This window comes from Phoenix dactylifera, chromosome 3 (assembly GCF_009389715.1).
Source record: "Phoenix dactylifera cultivar Barhee BC4 chromosome 3, palm_55x_up_171113_PBpolish2nd_filt_p, whole genome shotgun sequence".
NCBI classification, from domain to species: Eukaryota; Viridiplantae; Streptophyta; class Magnoliopsida; order Arecales; family Arecaceae; genus Phoenix; species Phoenix dactylifera.
In genome coordinates, this window is record NC_052394.1 from 22,016,558 (window position 1) to 22,036,855 (window position 20,298).

At 41.2% G+C, this 20,298-nt stretch overlaps 2 protein-coding genes across 7 annotated transcripts; both read left to right on the forward strand.

Moving 5' to 3' along the window:
* The first annotated feature begins 1,615 nt into the window (after window positions 1–1,615).
* On the forward strand, window positions 1,616–14,439 carry LOC103702818 (phosphatidate phosphatase PAH1). Of its 6 annotated transcripts, none has more exons than XM_039125011.1 (13): window positions 1,616–1,791; window positions 2,307–3,905; window positions 4,009–4,598; window positions 4,681–4,754; window positions 5,755–5,839; window positions 6,690–6,776; window positions 7,057–7,129; window positions 7,670–7,713; window positions 11,896–12,024; window positions 12,106–12,201; window positions 13,072–13,166; window positions 13,480–13,695; window positions 13,863–14,439. In XM_039125011.1, exons 2-11 carry the CDS (start codon window positions 2,498–2,500, stop codon window positions 13,126–13,128), a joined length of 2,643 nt encoding a protein of 880 aa, XP_038980939.1. In that variant the 5' UTR covers window positions 1,616–1,791; window positions 2,307–2,497; the 3' UTR covers window positions 13,129–13,166; window positions 13,480–13,695; window positions 13,863–14,439. The 6 variants fall into 6 exon arrangements, with proteins under 6 accessions (XP_038980939.1, XP_038980938.1, XP_017697238.1 ...); XM_039125010.1 differs by having other exon boundaries at window positions 13,072–13,695; window positions 13,863–13,978; window positions 14,074–14,377; XM_017841749.3 differs by having other exon boundaries at window positions 13,072–13,695; window positions 13,863–14,377.
* A 1,920-nt stretch (window positions 14,440–16,359) lies between these two features.
* On the forward strand, window positions 16,360–18,607 carry LOC103702910 (probable membrane-associated kinase regulator 4). The gene has a single exon (XM_008785548.3). The coding sequence runs from the start codon at window positions 17,237–17,239 to the stop codon at window positions 18,308–18,310; it is 1,074 nt and encodes a 357-aa protein (XP_008783770.1). The 5' UTR covers window positions 16,360–17,236; the 3' UTR covers window positions 18,311–18,607.
* The last annotated feature ends 1,691 nt before the right edge of the window (window positions 18,608–20,298 follow it).

Below are 20,298 nucleotides of genomic sequence, written 5' to 3' on the forward strand. Positions count from 1 at the left end.
TCTGTACATTTGAGATGAATATTTTTTTTTATATAGGATCTAAGATACATAAATTTTTTTTATAGATTATGTAGATCTGTCTATTTCTAAAAATGTTTATCAAACTTCTTTGTGCATAAACTTTTTGAAGTTGTGTTCATGCACTGGATGTTGGCATAGAGCATGATATGATAGAGAATATAGCTTCAAGGAAAAAGAAAAGCAATTGTGCCTTAGTTCAACCTATGCGTTTGTCATATCTCTTTTCCTTTGGACAGCATACCAATATATCCTTGTTGCTTCATATACATAATTACTTATATATAAGCTTTATTTAATAATAATAGCTAGGTGGCATCTGGCCTCTCGCACACGCGCGTGCTCTTATTATTGCCATACAATTGGCTAAAATCATGGGTGCACGAAAAACGAAAAGCCATATTCCTAAATAATGAGCCCTCATATAGATAGAATAATTGGCAAAAGGCCAAAAATTGCAGCAAAGATTTTAAAGTTAATTATCATGGTAGCTCTAAATTTATGTGCAGAAGAAAATAATTGAATAATAAGAATATATTGCAAATGTTGATGCTGCGTAGATTTAACTATGATTCAATTTGTTCAAAGTTAATGTGAAGAGAAATATTTTTGATCTATCCATTTCTACTCCATGTGCGTTGAGCTTGTTTTTTTTTTTTTTAATGTCGGTGTAGTGCTAAAATACTTGATATTGGGGTCAAGGAAGATGTTCTATTCACTTTATTATGTTAGAGAAATATTATATTTAGAATTAGAATATAGTTTAATTTTATAGAGTAATAGCGGCTAAAAATAAAGTCTGTGATAGAATAATAGGACCGCTATATATATCACAGTATGCTTATTTCTATTCTTAATTTATGAGAATTGAAAATATGTAAAAATTTCTTTTAGCATATTTCAGAGAGTTTTTTGATATTAATCGTCAGTAATTTTGGATTCTCATGATATATCAAATTTATTTGAAGATCTTTAATTACTGGACCATGACGCACCAAATACCGTTATTTTATATCACTCGGGATTAGATTAAGGTCACCACACGGCTCGCGGGAGAAAGATAACCTCAGCTTACCGCATCTCGTTGGATAGGCTAGATTTATTTATCCTCACGCAACTATCATAAAATAATAAATAAAAGAAATTTGACATTATTTTTTCTTTATTCAAAGTTTCAAACGTCATCAAAGGACATTCCGATAATGTCCAAGGAATTAAATCGCTATACAGATCGATTCGCGTCCTTGGCGGTGACCGGATCGCGAATGGAAATCGTGAAAGATTCGTTTAGTAACAGTACGGAGCCACGTGGCAGAGGTGATCCATTGGAGCACCGATTACCGGCTTTATTGGTAACTGGCTTGGGCCTCGAAGCAATTGTCTTCAAATAAAACGTCGAGGCCATCGACCGCGTCACCCATTACGAAATGTCCGTGAGAGCAACCGTCATTAGCTAATTAATCCCATAGAAAAGGAGGCGAAATTCCGTCATAATCTCACCCAAAAAGGGGGTTTTATCCATTAATTAATCCATGGGGACGAGTACCTATAAATATGAGAGTAGGAGGCCGTGACGAGTCCGAATCCGAACTCCGAACTCCGAACTGGCCAGTTTCCTCCATCCGATCGCCACGGCTCCTTAACCCCACCGATATCGACGTCTCCAAGAATTATAGAATTTAGAAGCCAAGGAAGAGAGGAGAGGAAGAAAGGAGGAAACTCCCGAAGCTCTCTGCTACTTCTCTCTCTTTCTCTCCTTCAGCTCGCTGGTAGGTGAGTCCTCGTGTCTTTATCTCATTGTCTCCCTCTTTCTCTTCCTTCGATTTCTCTCGCTTCTTTTATTTTTTCCGGAAGTTTGATGGGTTTTGATTCTTTATGCCGTTTCTATGGGCTTCCAAGAGTCGTTTCTTAGTTTGATTTGCCCAAGAAAAAAAGAAAAAAGATTCCAAGAAACTTATCCTGCTCGTCGATAGGTTGATTTGTGTCGAATTGTTTCAGTGTCTGCGCGTTCCTTCAAGAATCGTGGCATCTTTGATGCAAGATCCAGCGTTACGATTATGTAGGGTTTTTTCTTCTTCATTTTCTCGATTCTTCTCATATGGTTGTCTTTCTTTTTCCCCTTTCATCATTTACTGGATTTAAAAATGTTGTGCCATAGACCAGAAAAATGTGCTTTATTTTGTATTAGGTTCCCGGATTGACAAAAAAGTTGTGTTCTTGGATGGATAAAGTTTCGAGTATTAGGCCAAATGTTTATCGGACTATATTTTTTCTTTTTCTTTTGGCAGAAAAACCAGTGAAAATTAGAGCCAAAACTATCGACAAGAACTTCGAGGGTGATTCCCATTTATCTGTATATCTTATCTATTACCTAAGGCGAGTTTGTTGAGCTCTTTGGTGATTTCGATTTGAAATCGTATTCTTGGGGTTTAGATGTCATAAATCAGGGTTTTGCCGGCATCGCTCTTCTCCAATTAAGATGAACGTGGTGGGCAAGGTCGGGAGCCTTATCTCCCAAGGTGTCTATTCCGTTGCGACCCCTTTCCACCCCTTCGGTGGTGCTGTTGATGTTATTGTTGTTGAGCAACAAGATGGGACCTACCGCAGTACGCCATGGTATGTGCGATTTGGGAAGTTCCAGGGTGTTCTTAAAGGTGCTGAGAAGATTGTGACTATTACTGTTAATGGTGTCGAAGCCAATTTCCATATGTATCTTGATAACTCAGGCCAGGCCTATTTCATGAGAGAAGTTATGTCAGGAAGTACTGATGCAGATTCCAGTGGCCAGGCTATGAATGAGTCCAACACTCCTCAGTCACATCAGGGTGATAATATTGACAATTCTGTTGATGATCATGAGAATATCTTTGATGAAAACAAAGGGGAGGTTGAGAATGATGATCAGCTATACAGGTTTCAAGATCAGCAGGCTTCCCCAGATAGTTCGGCAGGATCATCTGGGTTTGGCAACTATCACTATGGGAGTTTAGACGAGGTGGAGGATATGGTTAAAGAATCCAATGAGTCCAATTCGGAAATGGTGTTGGTCAGTGTGGATGGACATGTCCTCATGGCACCCATCTCTTCGAATGAAGAGAACACGGAAAATGTGCAATTGAGTACCCCGCAATTCCATCTAGGACCCGGGGGGGAAGGCTCTGGTGAAGATTTTAGGACAAGCGGAGTTGTGTGGGAAGCTGGTTTGTTTGGTGATCTAGATGCATCTACAACGAAAGATACAGATGTTCCTTGTAATCAGGTGGAAGACTCTAAAGACTGTAGAGAGGTTTCAGTCCATGTTGAAGAGGCTCACCATTTTGGTAACCGTGAAACTGAACAAGAGGATGCAGGAGTGGGTTTGACTAAAGATGATATGTTCAAGAGTTGTTTAGATTTAATGGCCCAGGCTGAGGGTGATATGCAAATTGAGGGTTCTTCAGCCGTGGAATTGGACCCAAAAGTTGTCTCTGAATATTCGCAGGAAATTACTTCCTTGAGCGGCATTGCTTTGGCGGAAATGACAGCAAGCACTGACCCTAACTGTAGAGGTGATGCATCACAGCCTGTAAATGTAGAAACTGAAGAATCACAAGATGATGTCTCTGTTGACCTTAATCAGAAAGATGAGGTGGTTGGTGCAGATGTATTTCTTCAAAATTCCAATCAGTTATTCTGTGAGGAGTCATGGAGCAAAAGCATGGAGAATGAATCTTCTGATAGGAAGCATGTGAGTGGTGAAAACATTTCTGAGGAGTGGGGTGATTTTTCAGTCCATTCAGTAAGCAATGATAAGGAACATATGGGAACAATTGCAGAGGGGTCTGTTACTGAAGAAGAAAGCAATGAAACTGAGAGTCCTGGATTACAAAGGAGTTTCTCTGGGTTGGGTAAGTTCGTTTAACTGTATAAGGATGAATCTTTTTTTTTTATTCATTTTGTATGGCTTATGTGATTTTCTGCTGCTAATCACTTGTTTATAACTTTTAACAGGCTTTGATATTTCCCTTTGTGGGAACTTACTGCGACCTGGTATGGGCTTTAATTCTGCTGGGGAAGCCTTTGAAGCCCATCGTATTTCCGAGGAGAGCTTCAGGGCATCTGGACCATCCATCATTAAGAATGGTAACCTCATTGTTAGATTTGAAGGCAAGTATTTGCCGTGGGATGAAGCTGCTCATATCATTCTTGGGAAGGCTGTGTTTGGTCCGAACTTTTCAGTTGAGCCGAAGGATTCAATCCTGGTGGAACACGAGGACACGTTGAAATCCAGAGAAGAGACCCATGAAGTCTCACCTTCTTTCAGCCGCAGATGGAGACTGTGGCCGATTCCATTTAGGAGGGCCAAGTCCCTTCAGCACAGTAATAGTAACTCAAGTGAGGAGCTTTTTGTTGATTCAGAATCTGGATTGCAGAGCCCAAACACAGAACAATCCACACATGTGGGCACAAATCAATCTCCGCGCAAGCAGTTCATACGGACAAATATTCCAACTAATGAGCAGATTGCTTCTTTAAATCTGAAGGAAGGTCAAAATATGATAGCCTTCAGTTTCAGCACAAGAGTTCTAGGGAAGCAACAGGTTTGCTGTTATTTAATGAATGACTATTGACTCATTCCATGATATGTTGCTAATGATATTTGATTAAGCTCCTTTTCAACAGGTCGATGCACACATTTATTTGTGGAAGTGGAATACACGGATAGTCATATCTGATGTTGATGGAACCATTACCAAGTTAGTATCTGTCAGTAGCTGAGTTGCATGCTATGCTTTTGGAAAGTATACAGCATCTTTTGTTCAAATAACTAGATTTTACAATGAACATCTGACTGTTATCGAGAGAAGATCAGAGATGCATATTGTGGATTTTTTTAATTATATCATTTTTTCAGAAAAAAAGGAGGAAAGAACTCGATCACCTTCGGTATAAGAACCCATAGATATATCAAGATTCTAGGCTTTGTAGTAGTCTTAGGATGTGAATGAGGCTTAAAACTTCTAGGCTGAGGTGTAGTTTGGTAGTTGGAGAAGGTGAGAACAGGCTTTGCTTCATGATTCCAAAAATTATTCTTATCTCTGTCACAATTTTTCCTATCTCTTTTTTCTTTCAAACTCTTAGACAAAGTGATATTGGGCAATTTATTTGTTGGAATAGGCAATGCATATAGAGACAAATTTTAAAAATGATTAATTTGCCTGTTTCAATTGCTATTGGGAGATGCTCTATGTTTTGTCCCATTTTAAGGCTAGCTCTTGGCCTAAATCTTTTGCCCATACTGGAATGCTTCAGCTACTTTCAGCCAAAATTAGCTGAAACTCCAGAGTAATACTTTAATTGTATGGTCCTTGAGATGCAAAAAATGTTGTTTTTTATAAGATCAAGAATTCTTTGACAGAAAAGCGAGTTTTATATGCTAATAGGAGTTTTTTTTTTGTCCTTCTTTTCAATGTAAAACCTGTATATAGTTTTTCTTTACCCAACTATTAAATATAGGAGCTTGCAAGATTTTAATTTTGTGTTAACAGGTTGATGAACAGAGTTCATTGCTTTTAAGTAGAGGCATTTAGCATCTATATAGAATTAAAATACCCTCTTGAATTCAGAATTCTTCTCTGCAGTATGAAGTAATGTCATATTGTTTATTTTCTTTTCAGGTTTGATTTCATAGGACAGGTTCATTGATTCTAGATATGAGAATATTGTTAATTGCATAATTTGTTCTGCATATTTTAGGTCTGATGTCCTGGGCCAGTTCATGCCTCTAGTTGGAAAGGACTGGACTCAATCTGGGGTAGCACGACTTTTTTCTGCAATAAAGGTATGCAATTGAATTGTGATTTTTAAGGTTGTAGTATCCGAAATTCTCAAATTTGATTTATTTTTTTAATTTATGATTTAAGGAAGGAACAAAGAAGTGCAAGTATTTGTGCAAGGCTTTATGCACCAGACTCTATTAATGCTTGAATAATTACCTCATTTTTGAGCTGTTGGCACCATGAGGTGTATTTTGTGCCAGTATTGTATCATTCTATACTAGTCTATACCAATCCGCTACCACTCTGATACCCTTGTTTGAGAGTAGGCCTTTGGTGTAGTCTCAGTTTGGTCCATCAATAGAAAGCAAGTGTCCAATTTATTATTCTACTAGAGAAACAAGAATATTTCCTTAGCTTATGGGATTCTTTTGGTCTGGTTTGACTTAGCATAAAAGAGGAATATGAATATACTGCATCCGGATAAGTATCAGGTGATGGTAACCATAGTAAATCACCTTGGCAAATTTTCCTTGGATCGTTTGAGTTTGGATATTAGAGAGAGCTTCCCTTCTTCTCGCTTGCTCTCTATATATATTATGTTTATGTACCTATTCTGTTCTCAGACTTCTGACATTAATTTGCTAGCTTTATTTTTCTCCTATTTTTTGTTTGCATCAAGAATATTCAATTGAGGAAATATTTCCGGGTTTAATTACTCTGGAATCTTATATCATAGTATCACTCTGAGCTATCTAAAGTTTCTTTATCCTAGAATTTTTTATAGCTGGGCAATATAGGCCTTATATCCATATGGTAATGTGCGTGCTCTATTCTTTATTCTTCTTATTTGAACAAGTGATTGTTCTTTGTTATGTGAGACTGACAATAAATTTTTTTTTCTTTTCAAATCAGGAAAATGGCTATCAGCTACTGTTCCTGAGTGCAAGAGCTATTGTCCAGGCATATCTCACCAGAAGCTTTCTCCTCAATCTGAAACAGGTGGCATATCTTCTTTTGGTTGTCGCTTCATGATTTTCCTTGTCTTCGCTGGGGAGTCCTTAGGATAAAAAATTGCTGATTCGTGCATGATTAGTTTTTGAAAAAGGAAAAAAAGGCGCCATTGCTCTGGCCTTCCTCTTGTGCTTTGGACTGTAAACCTTCCATTTATGGCTTTTAGAGGGAGCATTTATTTTCCATTAATTTGTGATCTTCATGTGCTTGGCTTTGAAGTTTTGCTAGGTCTATCTGCAGATTCAATGAATTCTTTTGATTCTTGCAGGATGGGAAAGCACTACCTAACGGGCCTGTCGTAATTTCACCTGATGGATTGTTCCCTTCGCTGTATCGAGAAGGTAATGTGTTATATCTCACTATCTTTAGTATTCGCTCAGGCACACATTTTTAGTATTTGATTACTCTCAGGAATTGAGGGAATCAATGTGTTTGTTCTGATTTCTATGATCCTACTAGCTTGTAGACTACCTTCTGTTAAAATACCATGTTGACCTTTTGTTGAGCACAAGTTATGTGCAGATAAGAGTCTATATGAGTCGAAATTCTAATTTAATTTCCTTATTACCAAGGGGATATATTGATCTCTTATCAGAAAGAGATATGCTTGCCAAAATGAAACCTGCATAAGTTGCTAATACCATTTGGTTGATTATAGTTTTTCTGTTATTTGAATGTAAGATATTCATGTTTTACTTTATTTCAATTTCCAAAAGAAGTTGTGAAGAGTTCTTGCTTAAATTATTTAAGGATTTAAATTGTCATTGTCATGTTAGACCTGAGAAATAGTTGATGCAAAGAGCAACTTATAAGCAGGGTGAATTTTGCGATGGATGCTTTCAGTTTTCTGATTAATTGCTTTTTTTTCTCCTTTGTGACAGTTATACGTAGAGCACCTCATGAGTTCAAGATTGCATGTTTGGAGGTAATTCTTCGAACAGATACAAATAAATGTTTATCTAACTGGAAATGAACTGAATAAAAGATGTAATTTCAATGATTTGATAAAATAGCATGCTATTTTATTTGGTAGTGCATGAAATATGGCCTGGCACATTTTTGAAATAACAGGTTCAAATATTATATATATATATACATATTATATATATATATATATACACATATTATATATATACACACATTATATATATATATACATATTATATATATATACACACATTATATATATATATATATACGTATTATATATACATACATACATCTCAAGGATGTGAGTGTGTGTGGTGGGGGTTGGGGGTTATTGATGTACTATAAAGAAGATGATGGAAGACATTTGCACAATCATGGATACACCCTTAACAATTGAAAAATATCAAAGATGGTTGATTGGAGTTCAACTATTAAACTGCTGCATTTATGGACTCCATCAATTTAAGAAAACAAAAAAATAGAAAGCTGTAAAGTACATGGAGTGTGGGGTGTGTCGTCATTTCACATAGATGGTTTTCTGCATCATTCTTGATGGGGAATTTTACATGCTATGTGAAAGGTACAGAACATCCATTATGTGTGTCTATATAGTTACTTTTCATTATGTGTGTCTATAACTTGTGTGTATGTGTGTAAAAGAAGATGATGGAAGACATTTGTGCAATCATGGATACACCCCTTTTTTTTTTGCTGAAAACGGGTTTTCATACAATACGTGTATGAATACACCCAATAAAATCAAAAAACACTAACTCGCGGAGTGCCAATGGCAGCTCCCCCTCCCTCGCCCAAAAGGTGTACCCTGAATGATATGCCGCAAAGGTAGCCACCCAGTCGGCTGCCCCATTGGCTTCTCTAAATACATGTTTGGCCTGGACGGCTACCCCATCCCTCATCATCCCGATATCTCGAACCAAGGGGTGGTCTGTGCTCTCACCCCTCAGCCCCTTCTGGATCCATTCGATGACTGTGGCCAAATCGCCCTCCAAGACAATCGAGCCGGCCTGCAACACCTGCTTCGCATGTCGAAAACCCGCCTAGGCAGCTTGCAGTTCTGCCCCGGGGACCGATGTGTCGAACAACTGGCAGCCACCTACTGCCACCACTCTAGAGTGTGGGTCCCGTATCACAAAGCCCGCACCACCCCGCGCGCCTCTGTCCAATACCGATCCGTCGAAGTTGACCTTGAGAAAAATCGGGGGGTGGGGGTTCCCAGGTGAAAAATACCATCTGAGGAGCTGCCTGAGCAGAGAGGGAATCCCAGGTGTCCCGAGTTGTCAAAGGTCCATCTGAAGAAGGCATGATCTCCAATGCCTGTACACAAGCGAACTCCGCAACAAACTTGGGTGATACCCTGCGCTCGCCGAAGGTGCGGGCGTTCTTTGCCAGCCAGATCTGATGTGCTGTGCAAGTCGCTCTGATAGCCTCCTGACATGTCCAAGGGCGGGCCAACCATTGCCGTATTATCTGTAGAAACTGAAGCCTCCCACACCAGGCCTCCTGCGGGATTCCTGCTCATTGCCATGCCGACCTCGCCCACGTACACTGGAAGAGCACGTGGTCCATCGACTCCTCAGCACTGCATGTCCTGCACTCCGCTGGGATCCCCCAGCCACGCTTGCTCAGCACTGCTCTCGTCGGAAGGCGGTCCCATGCCACCTTTCATAAGAAGAGTGTCGCCCTTGGGTGAAGCCCCAACCTCCAGATCCAAATGCAGTCCTGCCTCGGCTCATGCTCCTGCTGGATAACACGAGAAAGGTCTCCCAGTCTGATACTGAACCGACAAGAGGTGCCCCAAACCCTGACATCTGCCCCCCCACATCCTGGTACCGGATCCTCTCAGCTAGGTGTCCTCCGAACAACTGTCGTAGTCTGGCCTCATCCCAAGCTGACTCTCCGGGGGCAAGGAGATCAAAAACCCGCAACCCCTCCATTGCCTCAGTGTCGACTATGGTCGGCCAGCACCTCAGTGGAACGGTATTCACCCATGGGTCCGCAGTCATATCAATACTCCGCCCATCGCCTATCAGCCACTTGGTGTTTGCCGACACTGTCGGCAAGTACCTCCCAATCTCGCGCCACATGAAGGAGGCTCAACGTCCACTCCATGCCCCCTCTGAGCCTTCTCGACCGTATCTGGCTGCTATCACCTGACTCCACAGCCCATGTGGCTCTAACAGGATCCGAGCTGCATGCCGAGCGATGAAAACCTCGCGCTGCTCCAGTAGGGATTATACCCTGAGACCACCCTCACTGGTAGGCCGACAGACCTGCTCCCAGGCCACCAAATGCACCCCGCGGCCTCCGCTGTATGACCCCCACAGGAAGCACCGAAGCAGTCGCTCGATCATCAGCAAGGTCGTCTTCGGAACCACGGTGTTGGCCATGAGGTATACTGGCATGGACCCCAACACCGATCTGATCAATGTCAATCTCCTCATCATAGACAGGGAGGCCGCTCTCCATCCCTCCAACCTGCTCTGTACCTGCTGCATCACATTGGAGCACTCTGCCACCCGTAGTCTGCGGCCTGTGATGGAAACTCCCAGGTAGGTCAATGTCTTCTCCTGCTCAGGTATCTGCAGAATTTCTCGAATGTCCTGTCTGACCCTGCTCTCCGTGCTCGGGCTGAAGTGAACAGCTAACTTTTGGAAATTAACTCTCTGACCAGACGCCGTGTGGTAACCTGCTACCATCCTACGAAGGATCCGTGCATCAGAAACTCGCGCCCTGGCCAGAAGAAGACAATCGTCAGCGAAAAGTAAATGAGAAAGAGGACTAGCCCCCGGTGCGGGGACATAGGCCTTCAGCTCCCGGCGGGCACACACTCTCTGCAAGTCACGAGACAAAATGTCAGCACAGATAATAAACAAGTATGGTGATAGAGGGCATCCCTGACGCAGCCCCATGGTGGACTCGAAGAAGGGTGACGGTGTGCCGTTGACCAAAATAGAAAACTTTGGCCCCCGGACACACCCCAGGACCCATCCGATCCACCACCTGTGGAATCCGTACGCCTCCAGTGCCTGCTGAAGAAATTTCCATCTGATCCTGTCGTAAGCTCTCTCCATATCCAGCTATCAAGCTACGTCGCTTCGATGCTCGCTGAAGATCCCACATCATCTCCTGGGCCAACAGAACATTATGGAAAATATTTTTGTCTGCCATAAATGCCTCCTGCTCCTGGCTAATGATGCCAGGCAAAAGGGGCTTCATCCTGCCCACCATTATTCTTGCCACAACCTTGTATAGGGTTGTGCACAAACTAATGGGCCTGAAGTGACAGGGCTCTGCCGCCTCCTGACGCTTCGGAATGAGCGTGATGAAGGTGGCCTTCTAATCCTCCGGCATCACCGCCTGAGAGAAGAAGCATTGAATAGCCTCTACCACCGCTATCCGAATGATACCCCAGTGCTGTTGGAAAAAGAATGGGGGAAAGCCGTCAGGTCCCGGGGCCTTATCTGCAGCCAACGCCCAGACTGCCTCTTGTACCTCCTACGCCGACACCGGTCGGACCAGGGTTGCTTTCTCATCGTCCTTGATTCCCACATTCACCCTCGGGGGGTGGTCACCGTCGCCGGGATCCTCATCCTCCGTCCATGGATACACCCTTAACCAGTGGAAAATATCAAAGATGGTTGATTGGAGTTCAACTATTAAACTGCTGCATTTATGGACTCCATCAATTCAAGAAAACAAACAAAAAAGAAGAAAGCTGTAAATGCACATGGAGTGTGGGGTGTGTCGTCATTTCGCATGGATGGTTTTCTGCGTCATTCTTGGGGAGGAATTTTATGCTATGTGAAAGGTACGGGACATCCATTATGTGTGTATATATGGTTACTTTTCATTATGTGTCTATAACGTTGGTTCTCCAAAAGTCCAAATATCAAATTATAAAAAGATATAGATGGTGCAAAGGCCTGGGTAGATAGTTGAGGCCTTCAGAGGACTGTTCTAGTATTATAATATCTGTCTCTTGAATCAAGAACACCTTATTTATATACTTGTAGAGAAATAATGGCCATTATGTATATCCATTTGTGTTTTTTGTTTAAAAACAGGAAGCAATTACTCACATGGAAATTCATTCTTAGGGAGAACTTCTCATTTCCTTTCAAATTATAAGTTCGCTGGAATTTTATTTCTTTGACAGGACATTAGAGCACTTTTTCCTTCTGACTACAACCCATTCTATGCGGGCTTTGGGAACAGAGACACAGATGAGCTTAGTTACAGGAAAATTGGAATTCCAAAAGGAAAAATATTTATCATTAATCCAAAGGTAGGCTTCCTCCTTTCAATTTTCATGTTGATGTTTAGGACATAGCAAGATTGCACTAATTGTCATCCTTAAAACTCACAGGGGGAAGTGGCTATCAATCACTGCATTGATGTGAAATCTTATACCTCCTTGCATACACTGGTCGATGACATGTTCCCACCGTCACTGGTCGAGCAGGTTTGTCATCTAACTAAAAATAGACAAACAGCACATAAGATATAGTTTTCTATGGTTAACATATGTAGGCGAATACACAATGAAGAAAATGGTTTACTTATGTACTTTATATTCTTCCATAGATGCAAGGATAAATGCTATTTAAACAACTGAACAGCTAACATTAAAGGCTCATCATACACACAGCCACATGCGCGCACCCCCCCCCCCCCCTGCTTACACATGCATAAATACATACATACAAAAATACATGCATACATAAACAGAAGCTTGTTTAAGAGCTTTAATTAAGGAGCAAGCAGGCTTCATTCTTTAGGATTGTAGTCGATGCTAGAACTTTACAGATGAAAAGGTCACAAGCAACGGGCTAGTCTCGGGCGAGCAAACTTGTCCAATCATGCCAAATAACACTTTCCCACATTGCGCACCTACGCAAGCATATTAATTTTGCTTGAGGTTTAATAAACAATCCATGATTTTGCCGTGAGCCCCATAAGTAAGATTCCTCATTGCCTGCTTCTTTCCCTGGTTTATGGTGATTTTAGCAACAATGGTCCACGGTGGTTGGGTGCATCTCCTTGGCCCTGGTTCATCCTACTCTTGGTAGCAGACTGGGCTTTTGCTCCATTTTTTATGGAAAACTTGCGGTAGTGGACTTGAGTACTTGGGCCAGAATGCTATTGTTACAAAGTAATGCAGCCAAATTATAAAAAAAAACACATAGTTATCTGGTCTGAAAGTCGAATGGGTAGATTTAAGTATGTGTAATTTAGGCTCTTATATTTCCAGAAGCTTTGGCTTTACGAACTGGCATGGAAAGTTTAAGCCTTTAATATGTTTGTATTGATTATTTTTTGGCATGGTGTGCAGGAGGATTTCAACTCTTGGAATTACTGGAAAATGCCATTGCCCGACATTGAATACTAGGATTAACCCTCAGAACACAGTATCAAAATTTTGATCACGTAATTCTTCTCACTTACCTGGTGATAATTTGTTCAATCTACGGCAGCTGCCAAATTCAGTTAATGTATGCCGGTTCTATTAAAGGATTCATTTGTAAATTATTAATTTTTAATGAGGGGACATTATGAAGGTCGGTGGATTCATAGTTGCATCCGGTACATGAAGAAAGGTGGTCTGGTGTAAAATAATGGTTCCCCTTTACAATGCCCCATGCATTGCATTCCCTCCTCACTTATCCTATGTGGCTTCAATAACTAGTAGATTTGGCTACATTACCTGCCAATAATATGCAACTTGTTATGTGGTAAACAGAAACCATGGTCCAGTTTTAGTTTGGTGAAAAAGGCCTATGATTCAATGGGAACAGGCTGAGATACTTGTCTGCAGCATCTGATGCTACATGTTCTGAGGCAAGGTTTTTAGCTATTCTTGGAGAGCAAGAGGGCGTTGATCAACAGTCAAAAGCAAATACCAGCAGTTGTTTTAAATCCATAGAAGGCTGACATCTAACTTTAATGATGCACTGTAGTAAGTCCCGTCCCCCCCCCCCCCCCCCCCCTTTTTAATTCCTTTGATGTATTCGCACCCATTGTTGCTTGAATTGTTTACTTCTCTCGTTTGAGTTATATAAATGAAATCCAAAGTATTGAAGGGACTCTTGCCAGTCGTCTAATGTATGTCTTTATTCTATGCAGGGGATAATAGTATACCAATGTAAGAAATGATCCATACAATGTTTTGGGCCCTAATTGCAGCCAGTATTCAACTTTATAGGCCAAAATTGCATCCATTAAATTTATGACCATGAAAGGTGAAGGATAAAATGCAATTGCCTTTTTTTTAGAAGCGTCTGCAACTCTGCCTTGACGTATAGATTTACTTTTGTTGCGGCTTTAATGTCAGAAGGGAAACTGCAATTACTGTTATGACTGAACGAGACAAATGTTCAGCCACTTGTGTAGACAGTGTCTGAATCCTAGCAGGTCAAAAGAGTGGATGGATTATGCAGGGAACTTGAGTGACTTCTGATTTGTCAAGGAGTCTGGGACCTACGAATTGCTTTCTTGAAAACATGGGAGGTTTGGGGAGATTGAAATTTGCCTTGGAGGTCAAAAGGTGTAAAAAAAAAAAATGTAATCTTTGTTTGTAGAATTTTGACAGCAATTTGTTTCCTGAAAAACAGAAATTTATGGATCGATAGTTGCAGGCATGCCAGATTGATCAGGTTGATTAGATAGATATGTTTGATCAAGGAAAAAGTATAATTGATTACACCAACAGGTGTTCTGTAGGGAGCGACTGCCATCATGCTAGAGAACAGAATAAATTTATGAGAGTCTAGGATGTGTAACCCTGTTGACGCTTGATCGAAACTTTCAAGGAGAAATGGAACAATATGTTGGAGAATTTTTGATCAGGTTGTGAATGCAAATCCTCTCAACATTCATCATGGTATATAAGAGAGGCGCAGAAACCTTGTCCATTGTTGAGAGTGTAAAAGTGTCTACGCGTGTAGTGGGTGAGAGCAAGAGAATGGAGGCATTATTTCTCACGGTTTATCATGTCGTAAACCCTGTTGTGGTCTAATAGGATATTCATGTTCGTCCTCATCGTAATTGTAATTGCCGGAACCTTCGCCTTGCAGCCCAATTTGAGCAGGTCTCAGTTTTGTTGATTCGAGGAGCTGGCTGTTAAGAAGCACGAGTAATTCAGTAGGTGCTTCTTTTTATATCTTGGATCACACGATCCTCATTGGCCATTTGATGATGTCTAGAGGCCCCCTTGGGAATCCAAAATGGCCTGAAAAAAAATGGTTTCGTTGGTTGAGCAACCAGAGGATCAATTTCCTTGTTAAGGGGTGTTGGTTGTTGGATGTTGGAAGATTTTTTTGGCCTGATAAGGTCATCCCTGTGAGCATTTCGTTCTAAAAATATGTAGAAAACCGGAGTGGCGATGGTGACTGGGAATCACTTTGTGGATCTCTTGTTGTTTGATGATTGCATTTGGGAAAAAAAAGAAGAAGAAGTATTCCTCAAGCTTCCTTCTCTGTGTCAACTAATAATGAATTGCAGAAACTTGTTCTCAGGAACATCAGCCAATGCACAAACTTGCTCTCAGTTGGTGCATGACAGAAAAACTTAATTCTAAAAAACAACTTTTATCTCATGTACATAATTGACCTCGATCCATGGAAATTTTATAAAGCTTAGCACCTACTCCTCGAGCTAATGTCAACCTTATAAAATTTAAAAGCTCCTATTATCAACATCATGGGCGGTGTCAAACTATGAATTGCTTCTTGTGTTGTTATGTCACGCGGACCCACATACTTTCTCGGCAAGCTCGAAACATTAGAGACTTAGTTTGGCGTGATGGGGTCTCAAAGTTCCCAAAGGATGCTAGCAACCACTCCTCTTCAGAAACGTCAGAATAGAAAAGCTCCATCTTTGCTTCTGTTTGGGTCCTAACATGAATGAGAGCAGGAGAAAGAGAAAGCAGAGGACCTTTCTGTGTTCAGGGCCTCTTATACTGTTTTAGAACAGCAATTATAGGAGCTATTTTTATTTAGGCAGGGCAAAGGGACCCTCGAGCTTTGAAGTGCGTAGTCTTCTTAATGTAAGCTATTTGTCACCCACCTACAAATGTCGGGAAGGTCTTCTGAGTTAAAAATTCAAGCGTGCAGCCACAGAGTTAGAAGTGTTTTAAGTTTACCCGAGGATAAGATAACAAAGAAAGAGAGGATATCAATGCAAATTTTTTGAATTACAATTCCCTGATCCATCAATTATTGGTCTTTCTCCATTCCACAATCTGAATCACAAACAACATCCAAGAGCCATCTGAGATTCTTGATACATAGTAAAAAAAACAAAAAATCCCTAGCCCATCATCTAAGGCTTGCCTGGAATTTGGATACCAGAGGATATGATATAAAAATAACAGAGGCAGAGCATCTAGAGAGAAGCTTCATGCACATGCTTGCAGACACAATGCCTGGAGCATATCTCAGTTGGGTAGATGGGCTCAGTGTGTGTGGGCTGTCCAATGTTTGATTGTCCACAAGGCAGCACCCAAAAAAAAAAAAAAAACAGAAGAAAGAAAGAAGGAAACAGATCCTACTTATCATTAGATTTATTGCCTTATATATTTAGAGATTGCAAGATTTTCAATCTTAACCTTCAATAAAATGTTATAGTTTTTCATCAACCATGATCCTAGTGTTTGTCGCAGAAAGCTTTCATACCGATCTAGATTAATCTAGTTTAGCACCTGATTGAACGGATGCATCGATACATAGATTCTCAACACATCAACCCCCTTAGTTTTTTCTTATCACTTCCAAAAAGGATCAAGTGTGGCCAAGTGGCCCTGTCTAGCGAATGAAATCACCTTCTGTTGCAACAAGTCTTAGAAAACCATGTAGGAGTTCCAAGCAGCTGTTATCAAAAGCCACATGCCAAATTTAGGTCCTACTCTGTAATCTTTATTATATTTGGTGATGTTCAATGCCTGAGGCACACAAGTCCAGGTTTTGGGGTATGGGCTCTTTTCAAATTCAAATTACCAGCAGGGTAGCTGTGTTGGACTAAAATTACTTAAAAGAGAGGCATTGAAGAGGGAGAACAATGGAGATAGCGAGAACTCATTGAAATAACAGCGCAAGAACTTTAAATTAACATAAAGAAACTGAGGGGCAGCATTGAAGTATGTGGTGCCCGGGAAGAGAGAGAGAGAGATGTCTATAATGAGAACAAATAGGCCATACGACTAGGCTGGGGGCATTTAAGTCTTCCCCATAACTCCCCTGCATTTGTTATTTTGGAGGCTTTCTAACCTGCAGCAGCCCCTCCCAAATGCTTCTTTTCCAGGTCCTATCCTCACTTTAAAGGATGCCAAACTCCCCTCTCTGTCCTTCCTACAGAGCCCCACCCCCAAGGAAACAAACACCTCAAGGCCACACCATCAAGGAGAAAACAGGGAATAGAGAGAAGGGAAGAAGACACAGGAGTGAGAGAATTTATCACAACAAAGAGAGCAGTTTGCCAGTAACCCAAACTACTACTCTGGTATGGCAAGGGACCTCCCTCCATATGAGCAACTAGCAGCAGAAGAGGAGTACATAGATATGGACGTCAGCTCTGCTGCCTTCTGGTGCTACAACGTAACTTCTCCTCCACATTCAAGAGAATTTGAGTTCCAGATGTCTGCCCCACTTGAGAGAGAGCCCATCACCTCCCCTGCTGATGAGCTCTTCTACAAAGGGAAGCTCCTCCCCCTCCACCTCCCGCCGCGCTTGCAGATGGTCCAAAAGCTCCTCCGGAGCTCCAACCTACCTGCCTATGGAGAAAACCTGGAATCCTTCGAGGAGGGTTTCATCACCACCAACAACAACAACACCAAGACTGCCACCACCACCCCATTTGAGTCCTGCAACGTCTCGCCTGCTGCTTCTTGTTATGTAAGCGGAGAGCTCGATGCAGAGGACTACTACTTCGACTGCTCTGCAGAGCTCGTCCAGTCCCACCCAAAGAAGTCTTGGTCTAAGAAGCTCAAGTTCATCAGGCAGTCCTCCCTGAGTCTCAAGCTGAAGGCTTCAAAAGCTTACTTCAAGTCTCTCTTCACCAAATCCGGATGTTCGGACGAGAAATGCGCGGTCCCTGAAGTTAAAGAATGCTCAAGTGGCTACCTGAAGTCGGGGAAAAGGAATCCATCTGGGCAAATCCGAAGGGAAAGAAATGCAGCGGTACGTAACCATGCTGCTACAACCATAAAGAGCCTCGACGGAGAGAAGATGAAAGAAGAGGATTGCTGTCGCCACAGGAGGTCTTTCTCAGGTGCCATTAAGCGGCATTCTTCAACCAAATCCTCCTCTGTTTCCTCATCAGGCTCTTCTTCCAACTCTTCATCCTTTTCAAGCGTGAATTCAAGTGGTCTCCACGGGGCAGCAATGCTGAAGAGGAGCAGCAGTGTGAATTCGGACATGGAGAACTCGATCCAAGGAGCAATTGCTTATTGTAAGAAGTCCCAACAGCTGGTTTCAGCAAGAAAGAGCGTAAGTGATGTTGGATTTTGTTCCTTGACTGCTTCTAGGATGGCAGCAGATTGCGAGACAGAAGAGAAGCCAGGGCTTTGCAGGGGATGATGAGAAATTCTCTAGAAAAAAAAAAGATGATGTCATTTCTCTGGATATTTGTATTTTGCAGGACTTTGAGTATGCTGTAGTCCAGTAGAAATGACTTAGAAGCCTATCTATGGTACTGTATGCTCGACGGAAGCCCAGTTTAATCCAATACATCTTGTTACTTCACAAGTTTTTCTGAAAGAGAATTAATATCTGAACACATTGCTGTTAGCATGTTGGGTAGACTAAAAGATCTGCACTTCATCGATATCTCAGTTCTCAAGCACGATATTTATGTAGTTAAACTCTTCCCTTCTAATTGCATGGCACGCTCGCAGCCATGCAAATGTATTCTCTTTTCTATCTCTGTTTGCTATCCATTCAAATGTCTAGTTACAAACATGCAAAATCAGATGAAGCAGAAAACAACAATGGTGAAGAGGGCATTTCCTGATGAACCAAGCATCCGATGCCATCATTTACTGGATAACTTTAAACAACAATTAGTAATGAAACTGCATCTAGATGATATTTCAGATGTGCAGTACAAGCTGCAGCTATCCATCATTTTTCTTGATTGGAAGGCAATCCTGATTGAAACACAGCAGAATTCATGAAATGTCCTCTTTTCCAATTGAATTGAGATACATTCTCATGCCTTTGTGACAACTGAATATTTCGCTGTGTTTCACCCATATTCTTCAAGGTCTTTACAGTGAAAATAAGGTGGCTGCGACAGGCTCAAGTATTAACAGAGGCCTAGTGCGCCTAACATAACAATGGAGTTCTGTTACCATCCAGCACTTGTGGTGATTTACCACTGCAATCCCCATTTATTCATATGATCTCCTTTGTCGAAGCCATCTAACTGATGTTTCTTCAGGTTTGCTCAGGCTGTTGGGCTGTTGCTGATCGAATTGTTATTGGTTTAGGGGAAAGGATTGGCTGAGGCTGGTGTGAGGTCAGCCAACAGGATTTAGTTAGATCTCCAAGTAGTTCACCATCCAAGTACCCAACACTCTGTACTTGTCAATGGGATTTATATGAAGCAGCCCAATAAGTGACAGATGAACTGACACCTGACTTGGAGATACAACTGCTATTCCCTTTGACAAGGGATTTTCTTTTAGCTATGATGTCTCATAGGATTCTCCTCTTCCAATCATCAAGATAATACTTGATCAACATAAATTTTAAGAGGTCAACGAATTTCCATGAATGGAAAGAGATTAGAATATTGAAAAAAAAGTCAAATGGTGATGACAAGGAACCACCATAATTAACTTGGCTTGAATGTAGCTAGTTTTGATGCATAACCCATCTTTGAAGCTAAAATTGATTGATCACCAGCCCTGGATTGCTTTACTTGGCCACCAAACAAAAACAAACAGTGGTGGAGAAAGAAACAAACCACTACTTTTTGTTTCCATTAACAAATGTAACCAGGAAGCAGATCATTAGTGATTTGTAGTGACAGCTCTATATGGAAGCTCCACTAGTTATCAATACGCTGTAATGGACCATCTCATGAATATTTTCTAATCATCAAGTTCTAAGTATTATATCCTTAGATTTATGCATGCTGAGAGCAACCCATTGTAATGCTTGGGAGATCCCATTTTAATGCTCGAGCGATTCTTGTTAATTATAAATAAGTTCTTTTTTTATATGATCAAGCAAGAGGGCAAGGAGGGCTCACAACCTGCAAACAAACTAAACAAAGAAATAGATACTATAATACATAATGATGGGCCTAGTGAGATTCCAGTATAACAGACATGCTTAAGCACCTTGCATCGAACTCTCAAGCTATCTGACAACTTAAAATTAAACTCAACTAAGATTACTACAAGTAATATAAAGGAATGTTTTAAGAATCAAGTGCAACAGAAAAAGTATGGGCACTATGCAATGATGACTGCCATCAGAGGACACCACTTGTCTGCATGGAGTTGTTTGATACTTGCTTCCAACAACCATGTTGACAGAGACCCACTCAAAGGCAAAAT